General features: G+C 43.3%; 3 protein-coding genes across 6 annotated transcripts in view; 2 read left to right on the top strand and 1 right to left on the bottom strand.

Moving 5' to 3' along the window:
• On the top strand, positions 1 to 11,854 carry COQ10A (coenzyme Q10A). Of its 4 annotated transcripts, XM_040232955.1 has the most exons (6): positions 1 to 365; positions 927 to 1,073; positions 1,855 to 2,047; positions 2,276 to 2,377; positions 10,253 to 10,305; positions 11,451 to 11,854. In XM_040232955.1, exons 1-5 carry the CDS (start codon positions 244 to 246, stop codon positions 10,301 to 10,303), a joined length of 615 nt encoding a protein of 204 aa, XP_040088889.1. In that variant the 5' UTR covers positions 1 to 243; the 3' UTR covers positions 10,304 to 10,305; positions 11,451 to 11,854. The 4 variants fall into 4 exon arrangements, with proteins under 4 accessions (XP_040088889.1, XP_040088887.1, XP_040088890.1 ...); XM_040232953.1 differs by having other exon boundaries at positions 10,253 to 11,854; XM_040232956.1 differs by lacking the exons at positions 10,253 to 10,305; positions 11,451 to 11,854 and adding an exon at positions 7,497 to 9,343.
• CS (citrate synthase) lies at positions 4,165 to 26,842 on the bottom strand. Its single transcript, XM_040232950.1, has 11 exons — positions 26,605 to 26,842; positions 15,739 to 15,789; positions 14,989 to 15,096; positions 14,212 to 14,277; positions 13,767 to 13,898; positions 12,969 to 13,157; positions 7,644 to 7,843; positions 6,677 to 6,806; positions 6,458 to 6,559; positions 6,048 to 6,257; positions 4,165 to 5,735 (listed from the first exon to the last, which is right to left on the bottom strand). Exons 1-11 carry the CDS (start codon positions 26,644 to 26,646, stop codon positions 5,565 to 5,567), a joined length of 1,401 nt encoding a protein of 466 aa, XP_040088884.1. The 5' UTR covers positions 26,647 to 26,842; the 3' UTR covers positions 4,165 to 5,564.
• IL23A (interleukin 23 subunit alpha) overlaps positions 26,462 to 26,878 on the top strand; it is a 33,701-nt gene continuing 33,284 nt past the window's right edge. Inside the window, exon 1 of the transcript XR_005719666.1 lies at positions 26,462 to 26,632. The gene's annotated coding sequence lies outside the window, so the exon portion shown is untranslated. The remainder of the gene's footprint in view (positions 26,633 to 26,878) is intronic.

Below are 26,878 nucleotides of genomic sequence, written 5' to 3' on the forward strand. Positions count from 1 at the left end.
CCCGAGCCATGGCAACGGCGTGACGTGGGGGTACTGGGAGCTGCGGGAGCGGCGATAGCGGCTTCAGTTCTAGGCTATCCGGCTGCCCGGGCGGGAGCTGGGCGAGAACAGCCACCACCCCGCGCCGCCCCTGCCCTCGCCGGCCCTGAACCCGCCCGACTGCGGCTAATCCTCCGCTCTCCCTCTGGAGTGAGGAGGGCGCGGCCGCTATCAGAGCAGAGAGGGCAAGGGAGGGTCGCGCGCATGGCCTCGGCGGGCGCGCGGCGACTCCCTGCCGGGACGCGCGCCGCGGCCCGGGGCTGCTGCGGCCTCTCGTTGCGCCCGGCTCCGCCCCCGAGCCCTCCGCGACCGCCGGGACCAATGAGGTGAGAGGGAGGTGCGGACGTCCGCGCTGGAGCTGAGGGGGTCACCCAGGACCCCGAAGTTCCGCGGTGGAGAGTTGCAACTCTGACTGCAAGCGCGGTGGGAGGGCGGGGGTGATCATACCCTGGGGTATAAGGTGTTGGTTTGGGGAAATGCTTTTGCAAATTATTCGCGAGGCAGTCCCCGAGGTGAGTGCCCAACCACATCTTGCTGGTCGCGGGTGCCCTGGCGTCCGCCTGCTTGCGAGGCCCCGGGGGCTGTGAGGCATCCCGGAAGTCCTTGCTTTCAGCAGAAGCGTAGCCTCCAGTCAAAGGCAACTGGAGCTTCGCACGCACCCCTCTTTTTCCCATCTCCTCCCTCGGCTCTGTCCTCAGCCGCCCTCGACCTTTCGCACTCGTGACTGCCTGGCCGGGGAGCCTGGCGGGCTGCAGCAGGTGCTAGGGGAAAAGCTGGTTTGGACGACCTTCCTTCTGGGATGCGCCCCTCTTCTTCTGCACCTTAGAATGATTGAGGACCACAAGGAAAGAATCTTGAGACTATCTCTCCTTTCCTTTTGGCCTTAGATTTCCGATCTCCTGCATCTTCTTCTTGCCCCGGGCTGCCCAGGTCTTGGCGACTGAGTCTGGCTTACCTCCCAGCCGTTCCTTTATGGGCTTTGCTGCCCCCTTCACCAACAAGCGAAAGGCTTACTCTGAGCGTCGGATCATGGGGTGAGCATCCTCTCCTGTCCAGTATCCCTCCACGTTCGTTTTCCCGACAAACAAAACACCATGTCCAGGGTAGAATGTAAGGGTAGCCATAGTGGGCAAGATTCATCCCTGGCCATCCCACTCTCCCCAGTGGTATTACTGATCCTTTACCCTCCTCTGGCAGCCTTCCAACCTTAATTCCCCTCTTCTTGGTTGCTGTGCAGGTACATTGTGAAACGTGACTAGAGTTGGACAATAACATAAGACAATAGGTTATTATTTTTTTACTGACCTGACTTTAGGTATTCTAAGCAAATATGAGTTAACACTTATTGAACACTTAACTATTGCTAGTAGTTAGGCTGTTTAGGTGTTTTATCACAGGTTTTCCCATTTGATCCTCAACAAACTTATGAATCAATTACTATTATTACTTATGATTTGCAGAGAAGATAAATGGAGACAATAATTTTCCTAGGGCTGCTTTGTCACAGTTATAGAGCTGGGATCTGCGTCCCTGTGTGAATCACCAGTCATCCCTGTTCTCAGGACATGACCCTTTTAAGGATCAAAATAGATAGTAAATGCAAAAACACTCTCTAAATGGCAAGACTTGAGATGCATTAACATCATGGAAATCTGGACATTTGCTTTTGCAAAATCATTCATGGGGGCTTATTTGGGATCTCTAGTTTCTGAAGGTACATGATTGGTGGGCAACGGTATGAGGGGAGGGTGCCTATGGCAAGGAGGAACCTGAGCCAACTGGCAGCTTCTTGGCCTCTGTGACTCCTTCCCCTAGGTACTCAATGCAGGAGATGTACGAGGTGGTAGCCAATGTCCAGGAGTATCGTGAGTTTGTGCCCTGGTGTAAGAAGTCTTTGGTGGTGTCCAGCCGCAAAGGTCACTTGAAGGCCCAGTTGGAGGTTGGCTTTCCACCTGTTGTGGAACGTTACACTTCTGCCGTTTCCATGGTCAAACCTCATATGGTCAAGGTGAGGCCTGGTTGGGAGTGATTGATCAGGAAGTTCTGTTCCGTGTTCTGTGGCATTTTTACATTTAAGGGCTATTTTGGCTTTCCTTATGATTTTTCTATCTCCATGTGTCAGATATTTCCCTAATATTTGAAGGAAAGGAAAATGGCTTCCACTTCCTTAGTATAGCTTCCTACACCTGATGTAGGTCTCATTCCATTGTAATATTAACTACCTGTCCTGTTCTAGGCTGTTTGCACTGATGGCAAGCTCTTCAACCACTTAGAGACCATTTGGCGATTCAGCCCTGGAATTCCTGCCTATCCTCGAACTTGCACTGTGGACTTTTCGGTGAGTCAGGAGACTACATAGGGCTACAACTGGGTTGTGGGGGCTGAGCCTAGGTACTATGACAGTTACTTCCCAACTCAATGACACTCTCCACAGGGGTGAGCTTGTATCACACTTGTACTTTGTACTCAGTCCTAGGGCTTTTGAGATCTAAGGAACAGGAGTGGGGGGGGAGGAAAAGGCAAATGAAATTGCATTTGGTCAGGGACTATCCAACATGGTTTTGAAGAGTTTCTGACTGTCTCTTACCCATTCCCAGATTTCCTTTGAATTTCGCTCTCTGCTGCACTCCCAGCTGGCCACCATCTTTTTTGATGAGGTTGTCAAAAAGAATGTCGCTGCCTTCGAGCGCCGGGCAGCAACCAAGTTTGGTCCAGAAACAGCTGTCCCCCGTGATCTGATGTTTCATGAGGTGCACCAGGCTTGAGGCAAAGGATTATTCCCTAGCCTCGCCTCCCCCCCCACCCAATTTTCTTATTTATTTGGCTCCTGTTCCAATCTGAGAGAAGAGTCCATGTTCATATTACTGTTCTCCCTCTCAAATCCCCCCACGTTGGGCTCTGAGCTGGCTAGAAATGCTGGGGGAAAGAAAAGGCAAGGAGGCATGAAAAAGAGACATGCTTAGGAAAGGGTCAGGGTTATCCTGAGAGCACCATATGCCTGAAGCCTGCCACCTTCTCACACTGAATTATAGTTGGGCCTGCGCGGTCGTCTCTGAGCTCTTGTCAAATGCCTTAGTGTCTGACCAGGGGAAGAAAGCAGCTTTTCTTAGGACTGAAGAAACTGAACTCTTTCTTCTGACACAGAGCTACTGGGTGGTCAGTAACCTTGCCTGCCTGAAATGCCTCAGGAGATGCCTGAGATCTGGCCCCAGCTTGAAACCCCTATGACCTCACCTCCATGCTGCCTGGCTAGTGGAGAGCAAGGGACTTTCTCAGCCACCAGTGCCACAGGGGCAAGGAGCAAAAGGGCACTGAGCAGCTGTACTCCTGGGCTGTCTTCTACTTGGCCTGAGTTTTTATAAAATTTCAATAAATTAATTGTGACAGTGTGAATCTGGCTTTTTTATATTGCTTCTTGGGGGAATAATGTAGATATAGCAGAGCAGAAGGAAGTCATGGCTTCCTTCCCTAGGGGAGTGAAGGTGCAAGAAGGCCTCTTGGACATAGTGTCCCTGCTAACTATAGTAGCACATTCTACAAGCCAGGACCTAGTACCCACTCCCTTGCCTATTTATAGACTTTTTCAGAAGGTCAGTTGCAGCAGGAGTCTCAGGACAGAGTAATCTGGTCTCAGACCTCCCATATAACTGATGCCCTCCAGACCACCTCTTATTCTGGGGGATCTGTAACGGAGGCAGCAAAGAAGAATCGGCATTCCACAAAGCTCCAGAGCCCTCTGGAGGGTCAGATCCAGAGTCAGCTAGCTGTCCTACCCTAACTGCCCTTGGTATCGTTTCCTTTCACCCACTGGGCTGGACCAGCTTCCTTGGATTAGTCACCTAAGCAGTTGTGAGGTCTCGGCTCTAGTCCTTGAGTGTTCTACTTTACAACAAATTTAGGAAGGATGGGGGCTAAAGGTCAAGGACTTCTAACCATTAAGACAGCAGCAATCTTGTTTGGAAATCTCACAGGGAACCTGTCTTCTGATTAGGGTGAGTGCCAAACATGCCTAAAGAGAAAGTGATGCACAGGATAACTTATAACCTACTAAATCTAGGATCTTGCTAGCCAGACTCCTTACCTCAGAAATGGAGACTCTTCCAGGCCTCATTTAATAGGCTCAAGCATTGTTAATAAAAACATTTATTTTGCATTTTATACAGAACAACCTGAAGTCTGCATCGTGACAGTTACCCAAGGGTTTACAGACAGTATTATCCATCTCAACAGCATGGTTCTGGGGATTAGGGATCCACACAAACACAGGCAGGAGTTGCAAGGGAGGAAGGGGGCACAGCAGGAGTGTATTTTTAATCCTTTCTTAAAAAGGCAGTAGAACCTTCTGAGTCACTTGAAACCTGTGCATATGGGGCTTCTAAAACAAACAGTGTACTGTGAGCTCTTGGGGAAGGGACAGGATAAGAACCTTGATAAATAAAGGGATATTGGCTTGTGGCAGGGGATGAGGAGGGAGGTTTACTATTTTTAATGTCCTCAGCCCCAGCACCTGATAGTCAAAGGAGGCTATGTCCAATCTTAAAAATCATTTCCCTGTTCAGAAAGAGGTACTAGTACTCCTGGGATCAGGCCATGAAGATATCATGCTGGTCTTTCCTAAGTCCCTGTTCTACAGCCCACAGCATATTAAAGGGGAAAAAAAAAAAGGTCGGAGGGTAGTGTGTTCCAAGGAAGTAAAAACTTAGTTCACATTAAGCACTGATAAAGCCAAATAACTAGGAAAGACCACATATTAGACAGTGCTGTATAAACCTGCTGAAAAGAGGTCTCTAAGAAGGACCAAGAAGGGAAGGTCCACAGCAACCTTGGCTTGAGGTGCAGCAGGTATAGAAAATCTGGAAAGAGGTGAGTATTCAAGTAATGGGGAATAGAACACTCCTAGATCTTAATTTTAATAGGATAATTTTAAAAAAGAAAAATAAAAACCAAATATTGGTTGCCAGTCACAAGATATACCATGGCCTTTATGATCATCTGGTAGCTTAACAACAACAAAAAAGGCCACAGCATCACCAATAGATCTTGCTAGGAAGTGTCTGTGTGCATGGGAGAGGTTAATGGGGCTTAGCACAGCTGACAATCCAACATGATTCCTATGGAAACAGAAGGGACAGAGTCCTGGTTTGCTGGCCTATTAAAGGGTGGACAGAGTAGAACCAAAAGCTCTGAACTGACGGCAAATTCTCTGCACCCAGCTTTGACCTAGGGAAAGAGGAGCCAGGCTCTGAAGATGGGGGTGAGGGCAAACCTGGCCCACGCTACATGCGTTAGTCCCAGTCATCCTACAGCTGACGGCAACCCACACCAGGCAGGGGAAGGGGCTGGTCAGGGGAGAAGGGTTTGCTTTTTTTCTTTTAAAAATCTTAATTTATATTTTAACCTCAAACTTATCATCAGTGCCTCAGATACAATTTAATCTTAAGTCTTTAAAAGCCCCGAAACAAAAGTATACTTTTTTTTTAAGGATCCCTCACTCTCTGGTGGATAGTTTCCTCCCCATCTTCGTTTCACCCTGACTTAGAGTCCACAAACTTCATCAGACCGTCTGTGCTCATGGACTTGGGTCTCTCTAGAGGGAAGCCTAGGGCTCGGCTCCAAATGAGCTGTGCTAATACACCTAGTGCCCGTGATACCCCAAACAGGACTGTGTAGTAATTCATCTCCGTCATGCCGTAGTACTGTAAGGTAAAAGAGAAAAAAGTTGTGTTAAAGGCCCACAGGTAGCTGCATGTACAAGTCCAGGGTGATTAAAAGCCTTAACCCAGTTAGCCTTAAATAGAAATGACTGGGAAAAGTATAGCAGCTGGATTCTGAAAGCAAATCATCATTCCTTCCCTCCAGCCCACACTGTCTACACCACAGGCAACTTTATCAACAGGGTTAAGGAAGATGTGAAAGTCCTGGCTCTGACTAGGGAGTTGATTTTGTGCATGACAGAGAACAGTAGGGTATGGTATAAATTAGAGGAAAGCAGGGAAGGGAAGACTCACCTGGAGCAGCACCCCGCTGTGAGCATCTACATTGGGCCATGGATTCTTTGCCTTGCCCTGCTCTAGGAGGATATTGGGCACAATCTTGTACAGCTGAGCAACCAGCTTAAACATGGGGTCCTGAGGCAGGTGTTTCAGAGCAAACTCTCGTTGACAGGTATATCGCGGATCAGTCTTCCTTAGTACTGCATGGCCATAGCCCGGGACAACCTGCAAAGGATGGGGTCGGGGGAAAACCAGTTGTATTCTCAGGCAGAAATTTTTGCCTTTTCTAAATTCTTCAGGGCAGACAAATGGAAAAGAAATCTCCTCTAATTTAGGGAGTTATCTCACTGTTTTCTCCTTCATTCTTTCAATTTATTGAACTTTAGTCTTAGCGTCTTTCTGAGTTGCTAAGTATCTCTGCTCACCCGTCCTGAGTTGAGTGTGTTCCAGATGTAGTCTCGTAACTTCTCATCTGACACATCTTTGCCAACTTCCTTCTGAAGTTGTGTCAGCCAAACAAGCACTTCCTATGGGGAAGGTTTAGAGAATAAGAGTGTCGATGTATCCGCCAGGAGAGAATGCCAGGATCAGAAACAAAAGCATGCCAGTGAGAAAAACATGTAGCAGGAGAAGAAAAGGCTTACCTGATTTGCCAGTCCATGCAGGGGCCCTGCCAGCCCATTCATGGCTGCTGCAAAGGACAAATAGGGGTCTGAAAGGGCACTGCCCACCAAGTGGCTGGTGTGGGCACTTACATTGCCACCTTCATGGTCACTGTGGGGAAGTAAGAAAGGAGAATCAAGACCCAGAGAAAGGAGAAAAAAGGGGCAGACTATGCTAACAAGGACCTTTCTTTTCTCTTACTGTCACATACTTGCCTAGCTATGGGTTCACACCAGCCTAGAGCCAGTCATTTATACATAAGCTCTTGTAAGAGATGTCCCAATGTTATTATCAGCCTTTGTTCACTAATCCTCAGAGATGGAAAGATTACTGGTTGATGATGCCCAGCCTGTGTGCCATGCTCCCTGACTTTCACTGAAGCTTTAACAGCAATAGCCAGAAGAGGGAGCTGCTGGTAAGCCAAAGGGCTCATCTAACGCAAAGAGCTAGTACCTTTTCCTAGCTAGAAAGTGAAAGAAAGTGAAGTCGCTTAGTCGTGTCCGACTCTTTGCGAGCCCATGGACTGTAGCCTACCAGGCTCCTCTGTCCATGGGATTTTCCAGGCAATAGTACTGGAGTGGATTGCCATTTCCTTCTCCAAGCTAGAAGCACTAGCTTATTCTTAGTGTGGTTATAGTAATTTCACTAGACCTCTTGTGCCTTTACCAGACCCCTTTCATGCTTTGTATCATTCCATATTCTGTGCTTCTGTCTCCTTGCTGCCTATCACCTGTTCCCAAAAGATGAGAATGTTAAGGAGCTTTTCCTTTTTTTTCTCTTGGTGCACTGTGTGGCATGCAGGATCTCAATTCCCTGACCAGGGATTGAACCCACACCCTCTGCAGTGGATGTGTGGAGTCTTAACCACTGGACTTCCAGGGAAGTCCCAAGGAGTTTCTCTTGATATTCACCACCAATCCAGCAACCTGGTGGCTGGGTCTCCCTCACCTGTGGATGGTGAGGTACAAGCGCATGAGCTCCGTGAACTGAGCATCAGTATAGCCTAACATGTTGGTGAAATTGTGGGACCAGTCCAGCTTAGGGTCAATGGCCCCAATACTGCTGCCCTCTCGGTACAGATTCCGGTAGATCTTTGCTGCAACACAAGGAAGCTTTGCGATCAGATCCATACAGTCTTCGTAAATCAACTGATGGTGAGAAAAGGAAAATGGAGAAAAAAGAAGAGGAATTATCAACAAAGAAGAGTTAGGCAGGGATGGTGTTCTCTTCTCCATGGATTGGGCTTCTTGGATTGATACGGATATTTGGATTATATGCTGGGTGGTTATATATGGAGTAAATAACAACAATGACCATGTAACTGAGTAACTGTTATGACCCAGGCACTGCATCAAAGGAGTTACACATGGTATCCCATGTATATTAAAATATAATTCCCAATTTTTCTCCATTCTACAAAATATATAATGACCTTCATTTTACAGAAAAGGGAACTGAACCTCAGAGCATTCAGTCAATGCCAAAGTCAGATTTCAAACCCTTACATGTTTAAACATGATCTTTTCCACTATATGACTTTGCACTCAAAGAATATGCTAAGACATTAGGTTATTTAATAATTCTATGTTCCATCTTTCAAAGAAAATTCACCATATATGCTAAGGGTCAAACAGTGACATTCAGTCATTAGTTATTAACAAAGGCTTCCATTTTTAAAGCACTTACTATATAATAGGTACTGTGCTAAATATATTATTTTCAGTTTTTTCTTTTCTTACAATAGTCCTGTAAGGTAACATCCCTCATTTATAAAAATTGGGGCACAAAGTTACCCACTCAGCTAATAAGCATCATCTAGCTTAAATTATTAATTCATGGCCATGCTCGTTTCATCTATACCCTTACTTTCCCCTCTCATCTCCCAAATTATTGAGTGAAGATATCTCATATGTAACATGTAAATATTTAGGCATTTATCTCTAAAAGATAAAGATCCTTCATAATCAAAATCACAAAACCATTATCCCACTGAAAAAAAATTTAACAAATCTTAAATATCATTAACTAATCAGTATTGAAATCCCCCCCACACCTCATTCATTGATTAAAGCTCCCCCTCATTTGTTTGTTTTACTGAAAAATAGCTCACATTACAATTGTCTGATGTCTCTGAAGTAATTTTTAATCAGTTTAAGTTCCCTCTTATGCTGTCCTCTTTTTACTTTGCAATTTACTTGTGGAAAATCAGCCTCATTTGTTCTGTAGAATTTCCCTTAGTTTAGATTTTGCTGGCTATATACCTGTGATGTCATTTAACATGTCCTTCTGTCCATTTTATTTCTGACAAACTGATAAGAGATGGAGGCTTGAGCAGATTCAGGTTCATTTTTTTTTTTTAGCAAGACTTTTTGATAAATGGTGCTATGTTCATTTATTAAGAGAAACATATAACATCTGGTTGTCTTTTTGTGATGTTAATGGTTTGCTCAACTTTTATGTCTCAATTTTATCTTCTCATAGGGATTTTAAGTTCCCCTAGGGAGGAACTTATTAGTTTTTTTTTGGCCATGCTGCACAGCTTATGGGATCTTAGTTGACTGACCAAGGACTGAACCTGCGTCCTCTGCAGTGGAAACAGAGTCCTAACCACTGGATTGCTAGGGAATTCCTATTTTTTCTGTTAGTAACAAAAAAATTCAGGAATTCCTCGGTGGTCTGGTGGTTAGGACTCGGTGTTTTCACTGCCAAGGCCTGGGTTCAGTTCCTGGTTGGCTTCAGTTCCTGCAGCCAAAGAAAAATCAAAGAAGTTTCTACTTTCAGTCACAGTACATAGGAACCATGGAGGAAATACTTGCTGAATGATATTATATAGTGCTGTCCTATCAGGCTAACTGGCTAAATCTTCCTGTAAGAAGTCATGAGGTGTTAGTTCTGCTGGAACACAGAACAAAATCTATAATAAGTATCTTAAATGAGATAATCTATGTGAAGTCATCTATTACTCAAGTACTCAGCACTGAATTTTGTCAATGCCACCAAGATTCAATGAGAACACTGCCAAAATTAAAAAGCTACTTGAAGCAAGAAGTACTTAGCAAACACAAGTTCTCAGGAGATTACTTACATGATAATCATACTATTAACCACACCTCCTTGCAGATTTACATCCCCCAAGGAAGCAGATGTTTTCCAGAAGTAAGCATCAAGGATATGCAGCTCTAAGGGACCTGGACTGATTAGCAGAATGCCAAGAACAACAAGATCCTGGGCTAGGCCAACTGGCATCTGTGGACTATGTACTAATTTTCACAATTATTTGTGAAGTATGAATGACCGATTCATAAAGAAACTACAAAAGATTGTTTCAACCTCTACCACTGAGGATGAAGTTTATGAAGCAGCTAGTATCAGACCAGTTCTGACAGTGTGGGATCTTCACCCTGCTTTTTGTAGTGGGAAAGCTGTACTGTCAAGAGATTCAATAGATAAACACACTGACAGAGAACTCCTTATTTTTTCTTTAATAAGCTAATAAATAAGACTGAGGTGCTACTTAGCTACTGGTACTAACTCATTCTTCATCTTTAAACCCTCAGAAAAAAAAAAAAAAGGACAAAACATGCCACCACCACAACTGCCTGGAATAAAGGCAACAGAACTGGCCATAATCATCACTGTGACCCAGCATTTCTAGGGCTGGAGGAATTCTGGCCAAGTATTTAGCAAGCAATCATTTTTTAAAAATTTTTATTGGAGTATAGTTGATTTACAATGTTGTATTACTAACAGCTATCAATCATTATTAAGAAGACACAGAAAACGAAGAGTCAGTACTAATGGTAAAGAGACCCTGCTGCTGCTACTATTAAGTCACTTCAGTCATGTCTGACTCTGTGCGACCCCACAGATGGCAGCCCACCAGGCTCCCCCATCCCTGGGATTCTCCGGCAAGAACACTGGAGTGGGTTGCCATTTGCAAACTCAATTCTCAACCTGGTCTCTACCAGCTACTAGCTGCATGACCCTGGGCATGCTACTTTATTTCTCTCATCTTCAACCTTGCCATTCAGTAAATGAGAATAAACAGTAAGGTCTACCCCATGGGTGCTTGGGGTGCTTGTTCTGATGATTAAATCAGATGAGTATAAGCATTCAAGCTGATGCTTTCAAGAGGTGTTTGTGAGGTGTTGGAATGATGACTTCACTATAAACAGCTTCAAACCCGACACATACTGTTCATAGGCCTTATCAGAAAAACCTGATCTGTCAGGTACTTTGCAAATTTTACCCGATCCAACAGTGTCTTAAGGCTACCGTTAAACAGCTTGTGCATCACAGTAATCTCCTAGTCACAAGTGAAGTTAAGTCAATTACAAAAAGACCTAAAGTCATGTAAACTGCTATGGAAGGAAAGCTGTAGGCAGATCATCCTCTTGAGATATATGTAAAACAGCATGAAGTGATAATTCTAGAAGAGACTTAGATCACATATACTCTTTAACATAAATTTTTAAACAGAAATGACCAGCTGAATGCTGTCATGTAATTCTACTTAAGCAGAATGGTTAAATTAAGCGAGAGAACTAAATTGAAATAGTGCTTCATTGACCTTTGAGAAAGATACAAGACGTGGCAGCAAAATGGCACCAAGTTCCACTAGAGCAATTACTTGAGCTAACTTTTGTTCAGTATGAACTTTATTAGACACACATCCTGAGGCTGACAGATTTATCTGTAATGCTTATAAATAGTCTCCAGGTTGATAAAGTCCTGAAATACAATCTTTACCTCAAGACAGCCACCCCCAAATGACATCTCCCAAGAGGTGGCAGAACAACCAACCAGTACCTGTACACTGAATCGGAGGCAAGAGCAAGCAGAGAACAACATTCATCTTCCTGATTCAATAAAGGACAGTGTGAAGCAATGCAGCCTGGATGGATACCTGGGAAATATCTTATAGGTATTTACTGCAAAGTATGAAGAACTCTACAATCGTCAAGGCAACAGCACCATAAGATCATAAGTAATAACAGGCACTCCTGAGTGGTCAGTTTCTAACAAACAAGTTTTAAGAGAAATGTTGGGCTTGATTTAACCTTTTCTGTTATGGTGACCCACACAGATAACAATGACTTGAAACCGCATTTTAAAAAGAAAATGAAAAGCAATAAATTCAGGTTCCACAGCCTTCTGAATCTGCTGATTTGTGACGTCATAAATAAAGCCTTGTGGAGATGTTTAGTCTGCATCATTCCCATACCTTTCTCCTCAACGCCAACCAGACTAGTGTCAACTGTAAACTTTCTCTCCCTCTTTCCCTCAACAGCACTCAATTCTGTATATGCAGCTGGTACTGAGTAAACACTGACCAATCAAATGGAGTGGGATTTGCCAAAACCCCAAGGAGATTTCATCAGACAAGTGGGCCATACTATTCTATGAATAGTATGAACTCACAGTGAACTCTTTAGGGGCCTTCTGGTCAAAAATCATTTAATGCATCTGCTTTGCCAAAAGGGACTTTTCCATTCCTATACTACCTGTCCCTAAATAAGAAACAAACAAACAAAAAGAGATGTCCTTCTGTAGACCTAGCCAGATAATTTGTACTTTACACAGTATTTGTGAGGTATTGGAAAGAGGAGGGAAGGAAGTGTGTCCTATGCACTAGGACAAGGCCCAACAATCTTCCCATACTCTCACAACACAGTTCAAACTGTGAAAGTCACACTGTGTTTTCAGAGAATAAAGCTCATTTGCTTTTTGCATCCTCATTCCAGGATACTAACTACCCTTCCACTCCTGACAGTTATCTGGAGTGGCTTAGCCCAAACTGTGGCTGACTGCAATTGGTCCTTCCTGGATTCCAGAATTGCCTTAGGTGCCATTCTTCCAACTTAAAAAGGTTCTCATTTGAAGAAAAGGAGAAAGGATCTTTTGGGGCCAGGGTATGTCTACTCTGCGAAACCTTCCTCAGGGACCCTGCAATTAAGTCACACCTTTTTCAATATTCCTACATGCTGTGTACATACCTCTATTATAGCAAAATTACGGAACTGTAATTCTTTTTTTACGTGTATATCACCTTTACTAAAATCAATAATCTTGGTGATAGAAAGCATTCTTCATTTATCTTTGTAATTCCAATGACCCATAAAAAGCAAGCCTACAATAAAATTGTGTTAAACGAATCTGTGGCATAACACAGGGTAGTAATTTTCCTAAGGATCCTTCATTCCTTTTTCTTTCTTCACACTCAGGTCCTTTGAATCTCTATCAAACATCAATCATCACAGCAAAGTTTCCTACCTCCCAGTACTTGGTTCGGTTGATACCCTCTGAATATGCTCGGGCAAAGTTACTTTCACTGTTGAGAGCTGTAACAGCTGCACTGAGCTGAGACATAGGGTGTAGGTTAGTGGGAAAGTTGTCCAGCATGGTGACCACGTGGGAAGGCAGAGCTGCCCTCTTTGCCCACTCCTGTGAGAGCCAAGATACCTGTGAAAAGGAAGACATCGCTCATAACACTATAAAAGGGAAAAAAAGACAAATAGAAAGGCAACAGGGGACTTCCCTGGTGGTCCAGTGGTTAAGAATTTGCCTTCCAATGCAGGGGACATGTTACCGGGCAACAAAGCCCACATGCTGCAGCTGGAGAATAGAGAAGCTCATGTGCTCTAGAGCCTGTGTGCCACAACTAGAGAAAGCCTGCGCATGGCACGGCATAGCACAGCACAGCCAAAATTGAGGAAATGAGAAAAAAAAAGACAATGACTATTCCCTGGTGGCCCAGTGGTTAGGACTCAGCACTTTCACTGCTAGGAGCCTGGGTTGAATCTCTGGCTCTGAGTAACTTGCAAAATGGTAACAAAGATCTTGCAAGCTGCCTGGTGTGACCAAAAAAAAAATTAAAAATAAAGAAAATGAAAAGACTGACTTCAAGTAAATAAAATCCAAGAGATTTCAATCCAGTCCACTTACAAAGCGGAACTCTGCTCTGATTTCCTTCCCCTCGATAAACTACCACCCATAACCAGAATATTAAGTGCTTGAGATTAGAAAAAGGCTAAGGAGGGGAACGAGAAAGGCTAATGTCCTTCTGCTTACCTGTTCCTCTGTTGGGATTTGTCCAGTTACCAGCAGCCAAAATAAGCCCTCTGGCAAGGGTTCTTCGCCCCCCTTAGCCTTTGGCAGCAGTTTCTGGCATTCAGGGATGCTGTAGCCTCTAAAACGGATGCCCTTGAGGGAGAGGAGTAAGGATTACAACTCAAAAATCACATAAATTGACTGATCTCACTTTCTTCAGACCTGTCAACAAGTTACAACTGTGAAAATGTAAATCTTCAGGTAACTTACTCTTGCTTTGTACTTTTACTAGTTGATATACTTAAAAGGTAAAGTTATTCTTCAGCTATTCCATATGTACCTATTTTCACCACTCAAAATATATAGGTATGTGCCCTATTTTGTTCTCCTCACCCTTAGTGATTTAATCCATGGTGTGCACAACTCACTGAAGTCAGTGATTACTAGCGATTGACAGGTCTCTTACCTCATCAGGATCAAGAACTGATGTTTCATATACCAATCCCTTCATGCCTCGCATGCCACCATACATCTAAAGAAAAGAAGAGGATGTAACAAGTTGTCCAAGTAATTCAGGCAAGAGTTTGTTAGAGCTTCATGGGATCTGGGGGAGAAAATTTAGTCTCTGACTTGCAAAACTTTGGGAGACTTCTGAGTTAACTTTCTATAGAATGTAATTTTGAAAGGAAGACTGCTAACACTGGAAATGAATTTTTTTAAGTTGAGAAATCACTATCTTTAGTGTTTCTGCCTATGCTCCCTTTTGTTATTTTTTTCTCCTGCCCACTCTTCTCCCCTCATTCCCACCAACCAAAGTAAACAGAATGGGACTGACTATAGGGAAAGAAGATGGAGATCAATGGCTAAACAGTGTTATGAAATTATCATCTGAGCTGCTGAGATTCTCAGAACTGAAGAAAAAACCATCCTAAAGCTGTTCTATAAGGCCAGCTAGAGCTATGGTCTAACTGGATGATCAATTCAGAGACAGAGAACCTTGGGCCCAAAAGCTGAGGGGTTGGGAAAAGTAATAGAAACTTCATTCATCCTTTCCCATACATGAATTAGGTTAGCCTCAACTATGAAATCTGTGGAAAAGAACAGTCTAATTTCTAACAGACACCATTAACTTCAACATTTCCCTATGTGGGGCAGAATGCTCTGAATGGTCAATGAGGAGGGTGGTGCTTCTGTCCCAGCGTGTTGCCGAGCTCCTTTTCCATGCAAACCCCACAGCCCTCACCATGTCCACAGTGATCTGGCCCACCACCGTCTTGCCATGTTGCTGCCTGAAGGCCTTCACTCTGGTCTGCTCCTTAGGTATCAGATCAGCCAATATGTCTTTCAAATTCTAAAAAGAGAAGTAGAAAGGCTAAGTGATAATCAAAATATTGATTGTATTTCTGCCAAGTTGATATGTTAAGACTGCTTTTTAGAATTTGGCTTTCTCTGTAAGGGAAGCCTGGTCAACTGCTCTGTACAGATGAGGGTAAAAGAATTAGGCAGAGGAAGAAGGGAATGGGGAATTGTTTAATGCATACAGTTTCAATTTGGGAAGACAAAAGTTTTGGAGATGAATAGTGATGATGTACGTGAATTATTTTACAATTTACTTTACTTACTATAAAGTAAGTAAATTTACTTACTTTACTTACTATACCCTAAACTATAAACTTGAGAACAGTCTATTTTCTAATGAGTACCATAAGCTCCAGCCATTTCCTTTTATGGGACAGAACGCTTTGAATAGTCAGTGAAGAGAATGGTACTTTCGTTGAAGTATATCATGGAGCTACTTTTTTCCAGTCAAAATCCCACAGCCCTTATGTCCACAGTGATTTAGCCATCTTAAAATAGCAGTAGTAATAATGGCTATAACAAGAGTCCTGGTCACCTCCAGGAGACATTTGGGATAATGATAAGAGCTTGGATGGTAGCCCACCCCAGGGTCCAGCTGCCTCAATGATCCTCAGTCCTCTTTTCCAAACCTTACCGTGGAAGAAGCACTGGCATGCCGGGCAGCAAGAACAAGACAGGATGCATTCTGCAAAAAAAAAACCCACAAAACCTTATACAATCATCCTCCTTCCTAAGTATTAACAAGTAATTACAATGACTCAACCTCTCTCTCTTTATTTTAGCCTCTGTGGACAGTTTGACATATGAAAGCTGTATAACGCCTTGAGCAACCTGGAAAGAATTTCCAGTCTGGAGGCAGCAGCTTCATCTGCACTCCCTCAAGAGCCTCTCCCATCACCTGGGTTCTAAGGGCTGGGCTTTGTTAGGCATAACGGAAACGGCAGAGAGGCAGTTGTTAAAGTACCCAGTCCTTCAAAAATCTAGCTTTCCGTAGCTCTGAGGAGCCCTGAGAAAAGCAATGAGGAAACTGATCAATCCCTTGACTGGGCTGCTAATCTCTCTTCAGCACCTAGTCCTTTGGCAGCACTTCAACCTCTCCAGTCTAGGGAAGTCCAGAGGGGAAAGCAACCTTTTACAACACTACCTGAAATGCTCCTGGAAAAAGCATGGAGAAGACAGGATATCTACAAAGTAACAACCAGACTGCTCAACAACAGCAATGGAAACTAGAAAACTGGTAAATCAGCTTTAACATACTGAGAGAAATTACTAGACTTGTGTACCCAGGTGAGAAAGAAAAACTCTTAAAGGAGGCAAAATAAAGACATTTCAGGTAAACAAAACCTGAGAGTTTATCACTTACACACCTGTACCAAACAATTTTCTTTTAAATTGAGGTATAGTTGATGTACAGTATTCTGTAAGTCTCAGGTATACAACATGATTCATAATTTTTGAAGGTTATAGTCCATTTATAGTTATTGCCCCACTTCACTCTCCCCACTGGCACCCATTAGTTTATTTTCATATCTGTATTTTTCTTTTTTGTTTTCTTCACTAGTTTTCTTTTTTAAATTCCATGTAAGTGATAAACAGCATCTGTCTTTCTGACTTATTTCACTTCACATGGTACACTCCAGGTCCATCCATGTTGCTGAAAATGGTAAAATGTCATTCTTTTTTATGGCTTAGTAGTATTCCATTGTGTATGTAACACATACATCTTTATCCATTCATCTCTTGATGGACAGTTAGACCGCTTCCATATTTTGTAGCTAGGCTGTATTTTTCTATATTTAGAGAGTTGTTTTTTCTCCCCAAGAAACACAACTTTCTGTGAAGATTGCTGAGTTGCAACAGAAAGTTCAACACTGCCTTTGAAAAAGACAATCAGTTGTACTACTACCAAATTGTAAGGACTTAGGCAAGGAGGCTGACTTTTCTTCATGAGATTATTTTGAAGATAAATTAGATAGTAAAAATAAGCCCCAGGGTCCTCATCTATAAAATGGTGCTGATACCCACTATATCCCACAGGGCTGTCTTGTGATGATTAAATTACAATGGATGTGGGAGCACTTTGCAAACTAAAGATCACACACACACACACACACACACATAAACCATGCAACAAGTCTATACCTCTCCTTTTGCCAAAAGGTTAGAGACACTTTTTTAAGTAACTACAGTCATCCCTCTGTATTCAAGGGGGAATTGGTTCCAGGACCTCCCCACCCTCAACAGATAGCAAAATCTGAGGAAGCTCAAGTTTCTTACATAAACTGGTGTAGTATTTGTATATAACCTATGCATATTTTTCCATATACTTTAAGTTATCTCTAAATTACTTATAATACCTAGAGCAATGTAAATACTGTATAGTTAGAAGTACAAAGTAAATGCTATGCCAATAGTCAGCACATTGCAAGTGAAAGTTTTGCTTTTTGGAACTTTCTGGAATTAAAAAAATATGTTCGATCTGCAGTTGGTTGTACCCACAGGTGCAAAACCCATGGATAAAAAGGGCCGACTGTATTGCATTGCTGTCTGATTGTGCTGGAAATCATCTGAACTAGTGGTATTGTATAACTTCCAAAACACCACATGCTTAAGCTGAGACTGAGTAGTGCCTGAGGCTTTTAGAATTTCATACCCCTCTTTCTGCTGGGGCAGGAGGAAGAAATGAAAAGGGAAGAGACCCTTCAGAAAACTTTATTTTAAAAACAATCAAAAGAAAGAAAGAGAAGTCACTCAGTTGTGTCTGACTCTTTGTGACCCCATGGACTGTAGCCTGCCAGGCTCCTCCGTCCAAGGGATTTCCCAGGCAAGAATACCCAAAGCTAAATTCAGAGAACACAAGGCAAGCTAATGTGGCCCTAAAACAAAGGGGGAAGCCCTCAAATTGTTAATGAGGACTGCTTGGGACTCCTCTCATTAAATTTCTAAAGAATCTCCTCTAGCTCACTGAGGACCATTTGGGCAGAAAGTACACAGCACATAGCCATTCAGCCTGTTCATCCCACACGGGGTGAATGGGAGTGGACCCAGCACTCAGGAAATACCTATTTCCTTTATCTTACTAGTCATCAAAAAGTGAACAAGGGAAAACCTTGAGTGGGTTCAAACTACTCTTCTACAGCACTTTCCATGTTCAAGCTATCCCATGCTCCATGGTCCCACAGATCCCTCATTATAGAAGCCCCATCTCCTGGAGACCACACCAGCACTCAGCAGACCCTTTAATTGTGGGGAGCTGGTTATGTGGGTTTGCTTTTAAAGAGGCTATAGGGGAGATGGCTATACCATCTGAGAGAAAAAAGTTGAAATCTCTCCATAATGATAATTTTTTCACTTCTAAAACATCTTTAAGTTTCTATAATGGCTGGCTACTTCACTGGCAAGAGGAAGACATTGTAAGAATAATGTAAGGTTAAATCTCAGGCAAAAGAAAAAAAATGTATCCAAGCTAAGCTGACAGAATGAAAGCCTGATCTTAAGATGAAAATGAAATTCTCTCAGAATGGAGGTCTCTCTATTCCACCAATATGCCTATATGAACATAAAACAAAAACAGTTTTTTCCCCTTATAAGAGAGAACTACTAGAATCAATGAGCTTCCCTCTCTTTTTACTTCACTTAAGGTTAAAAAAAAAAAGGAAATCAGAACGAAAAGGGTGGAAGGTCAACTAACAAGGCTATAAGAATGCAACATCATTTAAAGGCATCAGATGGAAAGAATCACCATACTTCCACCACCAGCAAAGTCTCAATTTCCTTTGTAGAGCGTGTCTTTGCCATTTAATGAGGCACTTCAAAGTAACTTGAGGAGAGCTGATCTCAACTGTCCCTAAGCTCCATCTGCAACACTTCTTAGCCAGATCTCCAATTTGCAAAAATAATGCTAGTGTGTGAACAGCATGGCTATGTAGCTCCAAAGTGAAGGTAGAATATTCTGTTCCTACTTTACTTCCGGTTGTGTGACCCTAGCCAAGTCATTTAATCTTTCTGTGCTTTAAGTTCCTTATCTCTAAAATGTAAGCAATCTACCTGAAAAATAATTCAAAGCAAAGATAGTAAAGATGATCCAAGATCTTGGAAAAAGAATAGAGGCACTGATCAACACACTATAAATATTTAACAACAAACTAAAGAACAAACAGATAAGCAATAAAGTTTAAGTTTAGTCGTGTTCAACTCTTTGCAATGCCATGGACTGTAGCCTACCAGGCTCCTCTGTACATGGGATTTTCCAGGCAAAAGAATACTGGAGTGAGTTGCCATTTCCTTCTCCAGAGGATCTTCCCTACCCAGGGATCGAATCTGGGTCTCCTACAATGTAGGCACACACTTTACCATCTGAGCTACCAGGAAAGTTAAACAATACAATAACTTAAATAAGAATCAATAGCAGAATAAGTGACACAGAAGAAACAGATAAGTGAGCTTGAAGACATAAATGAAAAAAAGAAATGAGGACAGTCTGAGACCTCTGAGACAGTATTAGACGCACCAACATTCGCATTACACAGGTCCCAGAAGGAGGAGAGAGAAAGGACCTGAGAAAATATTTGTAAAATGGATATAACGGAACCTACCTCAAGCACTGCTAGAAGGGTGAATTAAGTCAATATTTATGAAGCACTTACGATCACGCCTGGCACACAGCACCAAGGGCTCTGTATTTGTTTTTAATAAATACAGAAAATTAAATAGTATGGCTACTTTCCAGCACTCTTTAATGTCAAGTTTAGTCATATTTTAGCTCACCCTGCAGCCTAGGGGGAAAGAAAAACTAAAGAAATATGACGGATTTTAAAAACAATCAATATGGATAGAATATTGGAAAAAATTCAGGTTAGGATAACTTTACCTAATGATGTAGAAGACAGAGCACATGGCTTGGAATTAGGAAAGGAAATCTGGGTTCCAGTCCCAGCTCCATTACTAAATAACTGAGACGTCTAAAGCAAAACTATTACTGTTTCCCTTTCCCTCTCCACATCTAGGATAACACTCAAGCTACTTGGCTCCAAAGTCTGATCCTAAGGTTCCAACAAGGACATATATATAAAGGTACATAAAAACCTTGCTATTTAAAAAATATGACTGCCTGGCCAGCAATATTACCATTACCTGGAGCTTGTCAGAAATGCAGAATCTTGGGTTTCACCTCAGACGTACTGAATCCAAATCTGTAGTTTAACAAACTCACTAGGTTGATTCCTATGAACAGTATTTAAGTTTGAGAAACATCCATGATTTAAAGTGTTAAGCAAGGAAGCAGAGGGGAGAACACCAAGAGTCTAGGATGTGGTGTTATCAAGAGTCAAGGCCTAAATCCAGGTCCTGCTACTATTCAGCTGTGCTATCCATGGCTCTATGACCTAACTTCTAGTTTCAATTTTGACATCTCAAAATTGGTAATAAAGCCAATTTCAGGGTAGACAAGTGGACTATATGAAATAATTTGCTTGAGAGCATCTAGAACAGTGCCTTCTGCATAGCTGAGATCAGTAAGCATGTTTCTTAGTTATGTGTCGGCTTATTACCTGCCAACTTGTGTCACAACTCTCTCGTGGAGCTGGATCCCAGGAAAAAGACAGTAAGGTCTGAGGAAGGGGTGAGTGAATAATTCCCTGTAGCTGAAGAACAGGAAATAAAGCCCCAACTTTCTGAAGGGCCTCCTGACCAAGAGAAGAGTCTCAGGGAGAGGAAACAAATTTAACTAACTATAATCTAACACCAGCAGGAGGTGTTAGAGGGCGGTCCTACCTTAGGCTACACACATCTACCTCCTGGCTGCCGTTGAAAGCTGCTAAATGGCTTTTGTACAGTGCATGCAGGCTATCCTCACAGACAGAATAGGCCAGCTTACAAATCTCTGAGTCATCCCGGAACTTTCAGCTCCTAGCTCCTGCCCCCAGTTCTGGAGGTGTGGCAACTGAGCTTTGGCTTCTGGTTGCGTGCCACGTGTGGAGTCATCCTATGGGAAAGGCAGCTGTCAGGTGAATCAGGGAGTCATCTCCCTCAGTGGGTCAGCTGCTTCATGGGGAGAGATGGCAAGAGCTACTTCCAAAGATCAGGGCCAGGCTCACAGTCTCTGTCTGCCAGAATTCTCTACAGGGTGGTGGGAATTACCATCACTAAAAGGCTTTTTCAGACCCCACATGCTGCCATCACATGCCAATAACTTTTAGTGAGGGGGCTATTACTGATAGAAATGGGCTGCAGCTGTCAAATGTGCTATGCTAGGATGGAAAAATACAATTAAGGGAACCTCTATCTTAAAAGGCCAAGGGAGGAAAAGGACAAATAAAACATGGAGGAAATTCTGCCAAAGATTTGCTTATAATACTTTAGGATATTGGCCAAATCCCTTAACAAAAATCAATTAAAACTACTCCCTTCTCCCCCAGATTCTGCAAACAGTAGAATCCCATTTGGATAAGCACTTACTTAATGATGTAGTCACTTCTTACTCCTCTTAGCCTATTATCATCATTGATCCATATCTAGGACCCTTACTCTACAAGGGAAAAGCCAAATTTCCTTCAATACTCCATCAAACACACATTCAGAACATGTCCTGGCACATACCCAGGAGCTCCAACACCAAATTTGTGAGCCTACAAACTACTGTGTATAAAATAAATAGGCTACAAGGATATGTTGTACAGTACAGGGAACACAGCCAATACATAATATTTATAAATGGAATATAATCTACAAAATTGTGAATCACTATGTTGTACACCTGAAATACTGTAAATCAGCTACACCTCAATTTAAAAATTAACTTAAAAAAAACTTGTGAGAGACGCTCCTGATTTTATTAGAGCCCTTGTCCATTAACAAAAGATCAGAGCTTGCCAAGCCAGCAGAACTGGCTTAGTTGATGAAACAACACAATTCTCTAATAACTGCAAGAAAAATCTTGTGCTATGAAGGCTTCCAGTGCAGAAGAAACAACCTGCATTAAGTAAAAATGAACACATACAGGACAAAGACTCCTCTCTCCCCAGAACCAGGTCAGAGAACTAAAGCCATTTAACATCTGTGTTTCACAAGGGTAATACTGGAAGTCTACTCGCACTACTTGGTCAGGCCACTCAACAGCCTGAGCAGAGAAATCTTTAGATTTCGTACTCTGATGCCCTTCATACTCACAAGAATTCCCTTAATAATTCTGCCCAACTCCCATTGTCTAAGAGACCCTTCTCTAAAGCTTTGCCGATTATTCAATGAAGACGACTGCAAAGGACACCAATTCAGCCTTAGGAGAGACCTGAATCCTAATTTTTCTTTCAGAGAAATTTTTATTGCTCTTTAATAGTTGGTAAACACCTATCTGACCTGACCTGCCTCTTGAGAAATGTGTATGCAGGTCAGGAAGCAACAGTTAGAACTGGACATGGAACAACAGACTGGTTCCAAATAGGAAAAGGAGTACATCAAGGCTGTATATTGTCACCCTGCTTATTTAACTTCTATGCAGAGTACATCATGAGAAACGCTGGACTGGAAGAAACACAAGCTGGAATCAAGATTGCTGGGAGAAATATCAATAACCTCAGATATGCAAATGACAACACCCTATGGCAGAAAGTGAAGAGGAACTCAAAAGCCTCTTGATGAAAGTGAAAGAAGAGAGTGAAAAAGTTGGCCTAAAGCTCAACATTCAGAAAACAAAGATCATGGCATCCAGTCCCATCACTCCATGGGAAATAGATGGGGAAACAGTGGAAACAGTGTCGGACTGTGAAGAAGGCTGAGCGCCGAAGAATTGATGGTTTTGAACTGTGGTGTTGGAGAAGACTCTTGAGAGTCCCTTGGACTGCAAGGAGATCCAACCAGTCCATTCTGAAGGAGATCAACCCTGGGATTTCTTTGGAAGGAATGATGCTAAAGCTGAAACTCCAGTACTTTGGCCACCTCATGAGAAGAGTTGACTCATTGGAAAAGACTCTGATGCTGGGAGGGATTGGGGGCAGGAGGAGAAGGGGACGACCGAGGATGAGATGGCTGGATGGCATCACTGACTTGATAGACGTGAGTCTGGGTGAACTCTGGGAGTTGGTGGTGGACAGGGAGGCCTGGTGTGCTGTGATTCATGGGGTCGCAAAGAGTCGGACATGACTAAGCAACTGAACTGAACTGAAACACCTATCTAGAGAAAATAGTCTAAAACAGACTATAGCTACTTTTGAAGTCATTTAAAAATAATCACTAGTTAGGGACTTCCTTGGTGGTCCAGTGGTTAAGAATTTGCCTTGCAATACAGAGGACGTAAGTTCAATCCCTGGTTGAGGAATTAAGATCCCACTTGTCAAGGAGCAACTAAGCTCATGTGACACAGCTAGAAAATCTGTGCTAGATTCTGTGTACTGCAACTAAGACCCGATGCGATCAAATAAATACATATTTATTTAAAAAATCACTAAAAAAAAAAAGCCCAAACACACACACACATATATATTAAATATAGTTACAAGCAAAAAGGACTGCATGTGGCTTTACTGGCCCAACAGGAGGGGATCACCAAAGCAGCCAACTGAGACACTTGAAAAAATACAAATTTCCAGACCCACCCCACCTCTGCTGAACCAGAATCTGCATATAGGATTCATAAACATGCAGTGTAACAAGCCACCCCAGGTGATGATGCGCACTGTGAACTTACTCACAGATCTTTAAAATAATAACATGTTAAAAGTATAGGAATTCAGGCAATGTTCATGGAAGAACTGAAAAACAGATCCTAAGATCTGCTGCTAAAGTTGTCTCTCTACTGGTTTTAATTTCACTCAAATCCTATTCAACTCTGTTACATAAGGCACCAAAAACAGGGCAGAAGGAATTACTCTGTGGCTTTAGGAAGCTCCACCAAGTCTGGTTTCCCGCCTTCTGCCCACTTGGAATGGCAGCCTTCCCTTCTGATTACCTGCTTAATCCCTGCTTATGTCTACGCCTCCCCACACCCATGCATTCAACGGCTACCAATCTAAAGACCACAAGGAAGAACAAATACAATCACTTCACCACTAGCACAGGCTGAGGCATTGCTCTCCACTGTTCATCTCTGATTCATCTAGTAAGCCATCAGGCCATCAGTTGTGTAGAACCCAGTTTCAGGTTTGAATTTACAGAAGAGATGTGTAGTGGTGTGGGCTTGCTGTAAAGTGTCTTGAAAAAGTCTAGAAATAATCTAGAAACACTTTTGGGTTGACTTAACTAAAGTTATCAAACAGCTTAGAGGAATAATTCTCAAAGATACAAGAAGTAGGGCTGTCTGTCAGTTTGGTATTAAGAATGCAGAAGTTAATTGGTGGATCTACTCTAATTCCCAACTCAGATCACCTATGAAAAGACAGCACAAAGCGAAGGTACCCACAGCTAATACTAAAGCCATTGCTTACTAGAAATTCATTCAGATAAACAAGAAGTCAAACAACCTTAAGGCTCTGAATGAGGTGGTCTCTTCAACTAAGGTGCTCATTAGATTACCTGACAGTGGGCAGAGTGGAACAACAGAACAATTATTAGCATTTGTGTCTCCTAGCAAGGTTAAAAAGTTTTCTCAGAAAAGTGAATCACACCTGACTTTGAGAATCAAAGTGGTAGGCTAGAAGACTATTTTTGCCTTCTAAAGCCTACCTTAACAGCAAAAGAAAAACTGAGCACCATTAAGCTGTAGGCTAATCTGGAAAAGTTCAGGCAGGTGCTAGCAATGCTGTCAGACTGAAAGACTTCTTGGTATTCTGGCTATACTGCTTAGATCTCAGGAAGTTTCCACTCCTCGGTCTGTTGAGCTTTTTATAAGGGTCGAAAGCCTTCTAAGGGCTTCCAATATACAGGTTTCTAGGATCCTCAGGTCCAACAAGAAAGTAAACAAAACAATAACGATCACTACAATTAGGTTGCCTTGTCAGTTCAAAAACTTTCTGAGTTTCTTTCCCCAGAGGATTAAGAGAAAAACTAAATTCAAATGTAAATTCCAAAGGGAGTTTCAAACTGTAGAGTTAGCAGCTCTGGAATGAGCTAATTATAGTATCTCCTATTCTGCCAAAACACTATCCAGAACTTGTTTCATTCCCCAAGAGGTTTCCTTTCCCTGTTCCCTGGTAGTGGAAGGAACTACCATCAAGTGAGACAAGTATCTCCTAAATGGTCAGCCTCCACCGTGCTGCTGCTGCTGAGTACCTGGAAAAACCTGTAAATGCTACAGGCTTTACCTTATCTGCCAACCATTCAAGATAACACACTGTAAGCCAAAACCTTTCTAGGTTTTTCCTTTCCTCCCCTTAGGTGCTGGCAGCTTTAATTTGACTGCAGAAAAAAAAAAATGTAAGTTCTTTGCCAGAGTCAAGGTCACTTGTGGGACTGTCCCTGCTTGGATTAGAAGGCTGGGACCCCTCAGCACACCAGTCTTTCTGTTTAAAGGACCCAGTTACCCAGAGACAAAAGTAATTTTGGGAATATGAAATTGAAAACACTGTGTAAGCAACAATATTCCTTATGATCCCAAAAACAAAAGTCAAATAAAGGGCCCCCCATGGGACTTCCCTGGTGGCTTAGACTCCATGCTCCCAATCAATGCAGAGGGCCTGGATTCCATCCCTGGTCAGGGAACTAGATTCCGTGTGCTGCAGCCAAATAAATTTTTAAAAAGTAAAGGGGTCCCCCAAAAGAGGAACCTTTCTTGGGTAGAGCAGACTTAAAAGCAACAGTAAAACTTAAGTGAGCAAGTAGTAGGACCGGTCATGTAACCTTGGAATTACTATCTCCCGCCCAGTTATCTTCACTTATCAGTCTGCAGTTTATAGGAACGAATTTTCCCCAATCACACGCGATAATCGCAGAAGGTTCTACACAAGCCCTCCACCCCACCCAAGCTCCTCCTATATAGAGTAACTGCAAAAGTCCCAAGGACAAAGAGGACCCGAGTCGCATTCCTCCAGAAAGAACTGCTATGCTTGGTCACTAAAGGCTTAAATAACTGGGTTGGAGAAGTGGAAGCCGGCAGTTCTGAAACTGACAAGGACCTCTCTACCCAGTCGAAGCTGAAATTCGCCACGGCTCCAGCTCGGGCCCAGGATAGAGTGAGCACATTTGCTCACCCTTGCCACTTCTCTTAGCCAGCCCCTTCTTCCAAACAGGCTCTTTCCCTAATCCCAGTGGAATACATCTATGTTCTTCACTCCTTTTTCCAAGGCCAAGCACCCCCGCCTCTTCCACCCTTGACAAGCGTGGTGACAGCTCGGTCCGGCCTCCCCACCGGCCCAAGACCTCAGGCCAGGGCGGGCAGCACTCACTTCACCCGCAGTGGGCCGGAAGGCACATAGCCCTGGGAGCTCTAAGCAGGGCAGGCGGCCAGCCAAGCGTAGGGCCCCTTTAAGACGCGCTGGGGTGCGCCTGGGTAGGGGAGGGAGACCCCGGGCTTGAGGGCCTGCAGTCGCCTCAGCCCCACCCTGGAACCGCGCGGTCCCTCCTAGATGCTCACCTTAGTTCCGAATAGCCGGGCGGCCGCAGTGAGTAAAGCCATGGCGGGCGAACTTGGGGATCTGCCAGGGAGGGAAGAAGGGAAGAGAGCTGCGGCAGGAACTAGAGGCGCCGCCGCTGCACCAGAGGCCGCGCGGACGAGGGGAACAAGGTTGAAAGGAGGAGGCTGAGGGATAGAGTAGATGAGCCGGCGGCGGCGCCCAGCCCGGGGTCCTCGGTGAGGCCCCGCCTACCGCCCGGAACCCGCTCCCTCCCCCTCTCGGGGGAAACGCCTC

The sequence above is a fragment of the Oryx dammah genome, unplaced genomic scaffold, assembly GCF_014754425.2.
Source record: "Oryx dammah isolate SB20612 unplaced genomic scaffold, SCBI_Odam_1.1 HiC_scaffold_29, whole genome shotgun sequence".
Taxonomy (NCBI): Eukaryota; Metazoa; Chordata; class Mammalia; order Artiodactyla; family Bovidae; genus Oryx; species Oryx dammah.

Bases quoted from the DNA above. Each gene is read 5' to 3' on its own strand.
- COQ10A (XM_040232952.1), top strand. From the start codon at position 244: ATGGCCTCGGCGGGCGCGCGGCGACTCCCTGCCGGGACGCGCGCCGCG. The intron at 366-926 runs GTGAGAGGGAGG...TTTTGGCCTTAG, and splicing joins CGACCGCCGGGACCAATGAG to ATTTCCGATCTCCTGCATCT. The intron at 1,074-1,854 runs GTGAGCATCCTC...TCCTTCCCCTAG, and splicing joins TCTGAGCGTCGGATCATGGG to GTACTCAATGCAGGAGATGT.
- CS (XM_040232950.1), bottom strand. From the start codon at position 26,646: ATGGCTTTACTCACTGCGGCCGCCCGGCTATTCGGAACTAAG. The intron at 15,790-26,604 runs GTGAGCATCTAG...TTTTTTTTGCAG, and splicing joins CCCGGCTATTCGGAACTAAG to AATGCATCCTGTCTTGTTCT. The intron at 7,844-12,968 runs GTAGGAAACTTT...TCTCACCATCAG, and splicing joins ACCGAACCAAGTACTGGGAG to TTGATTTACGAAGACTGTAT.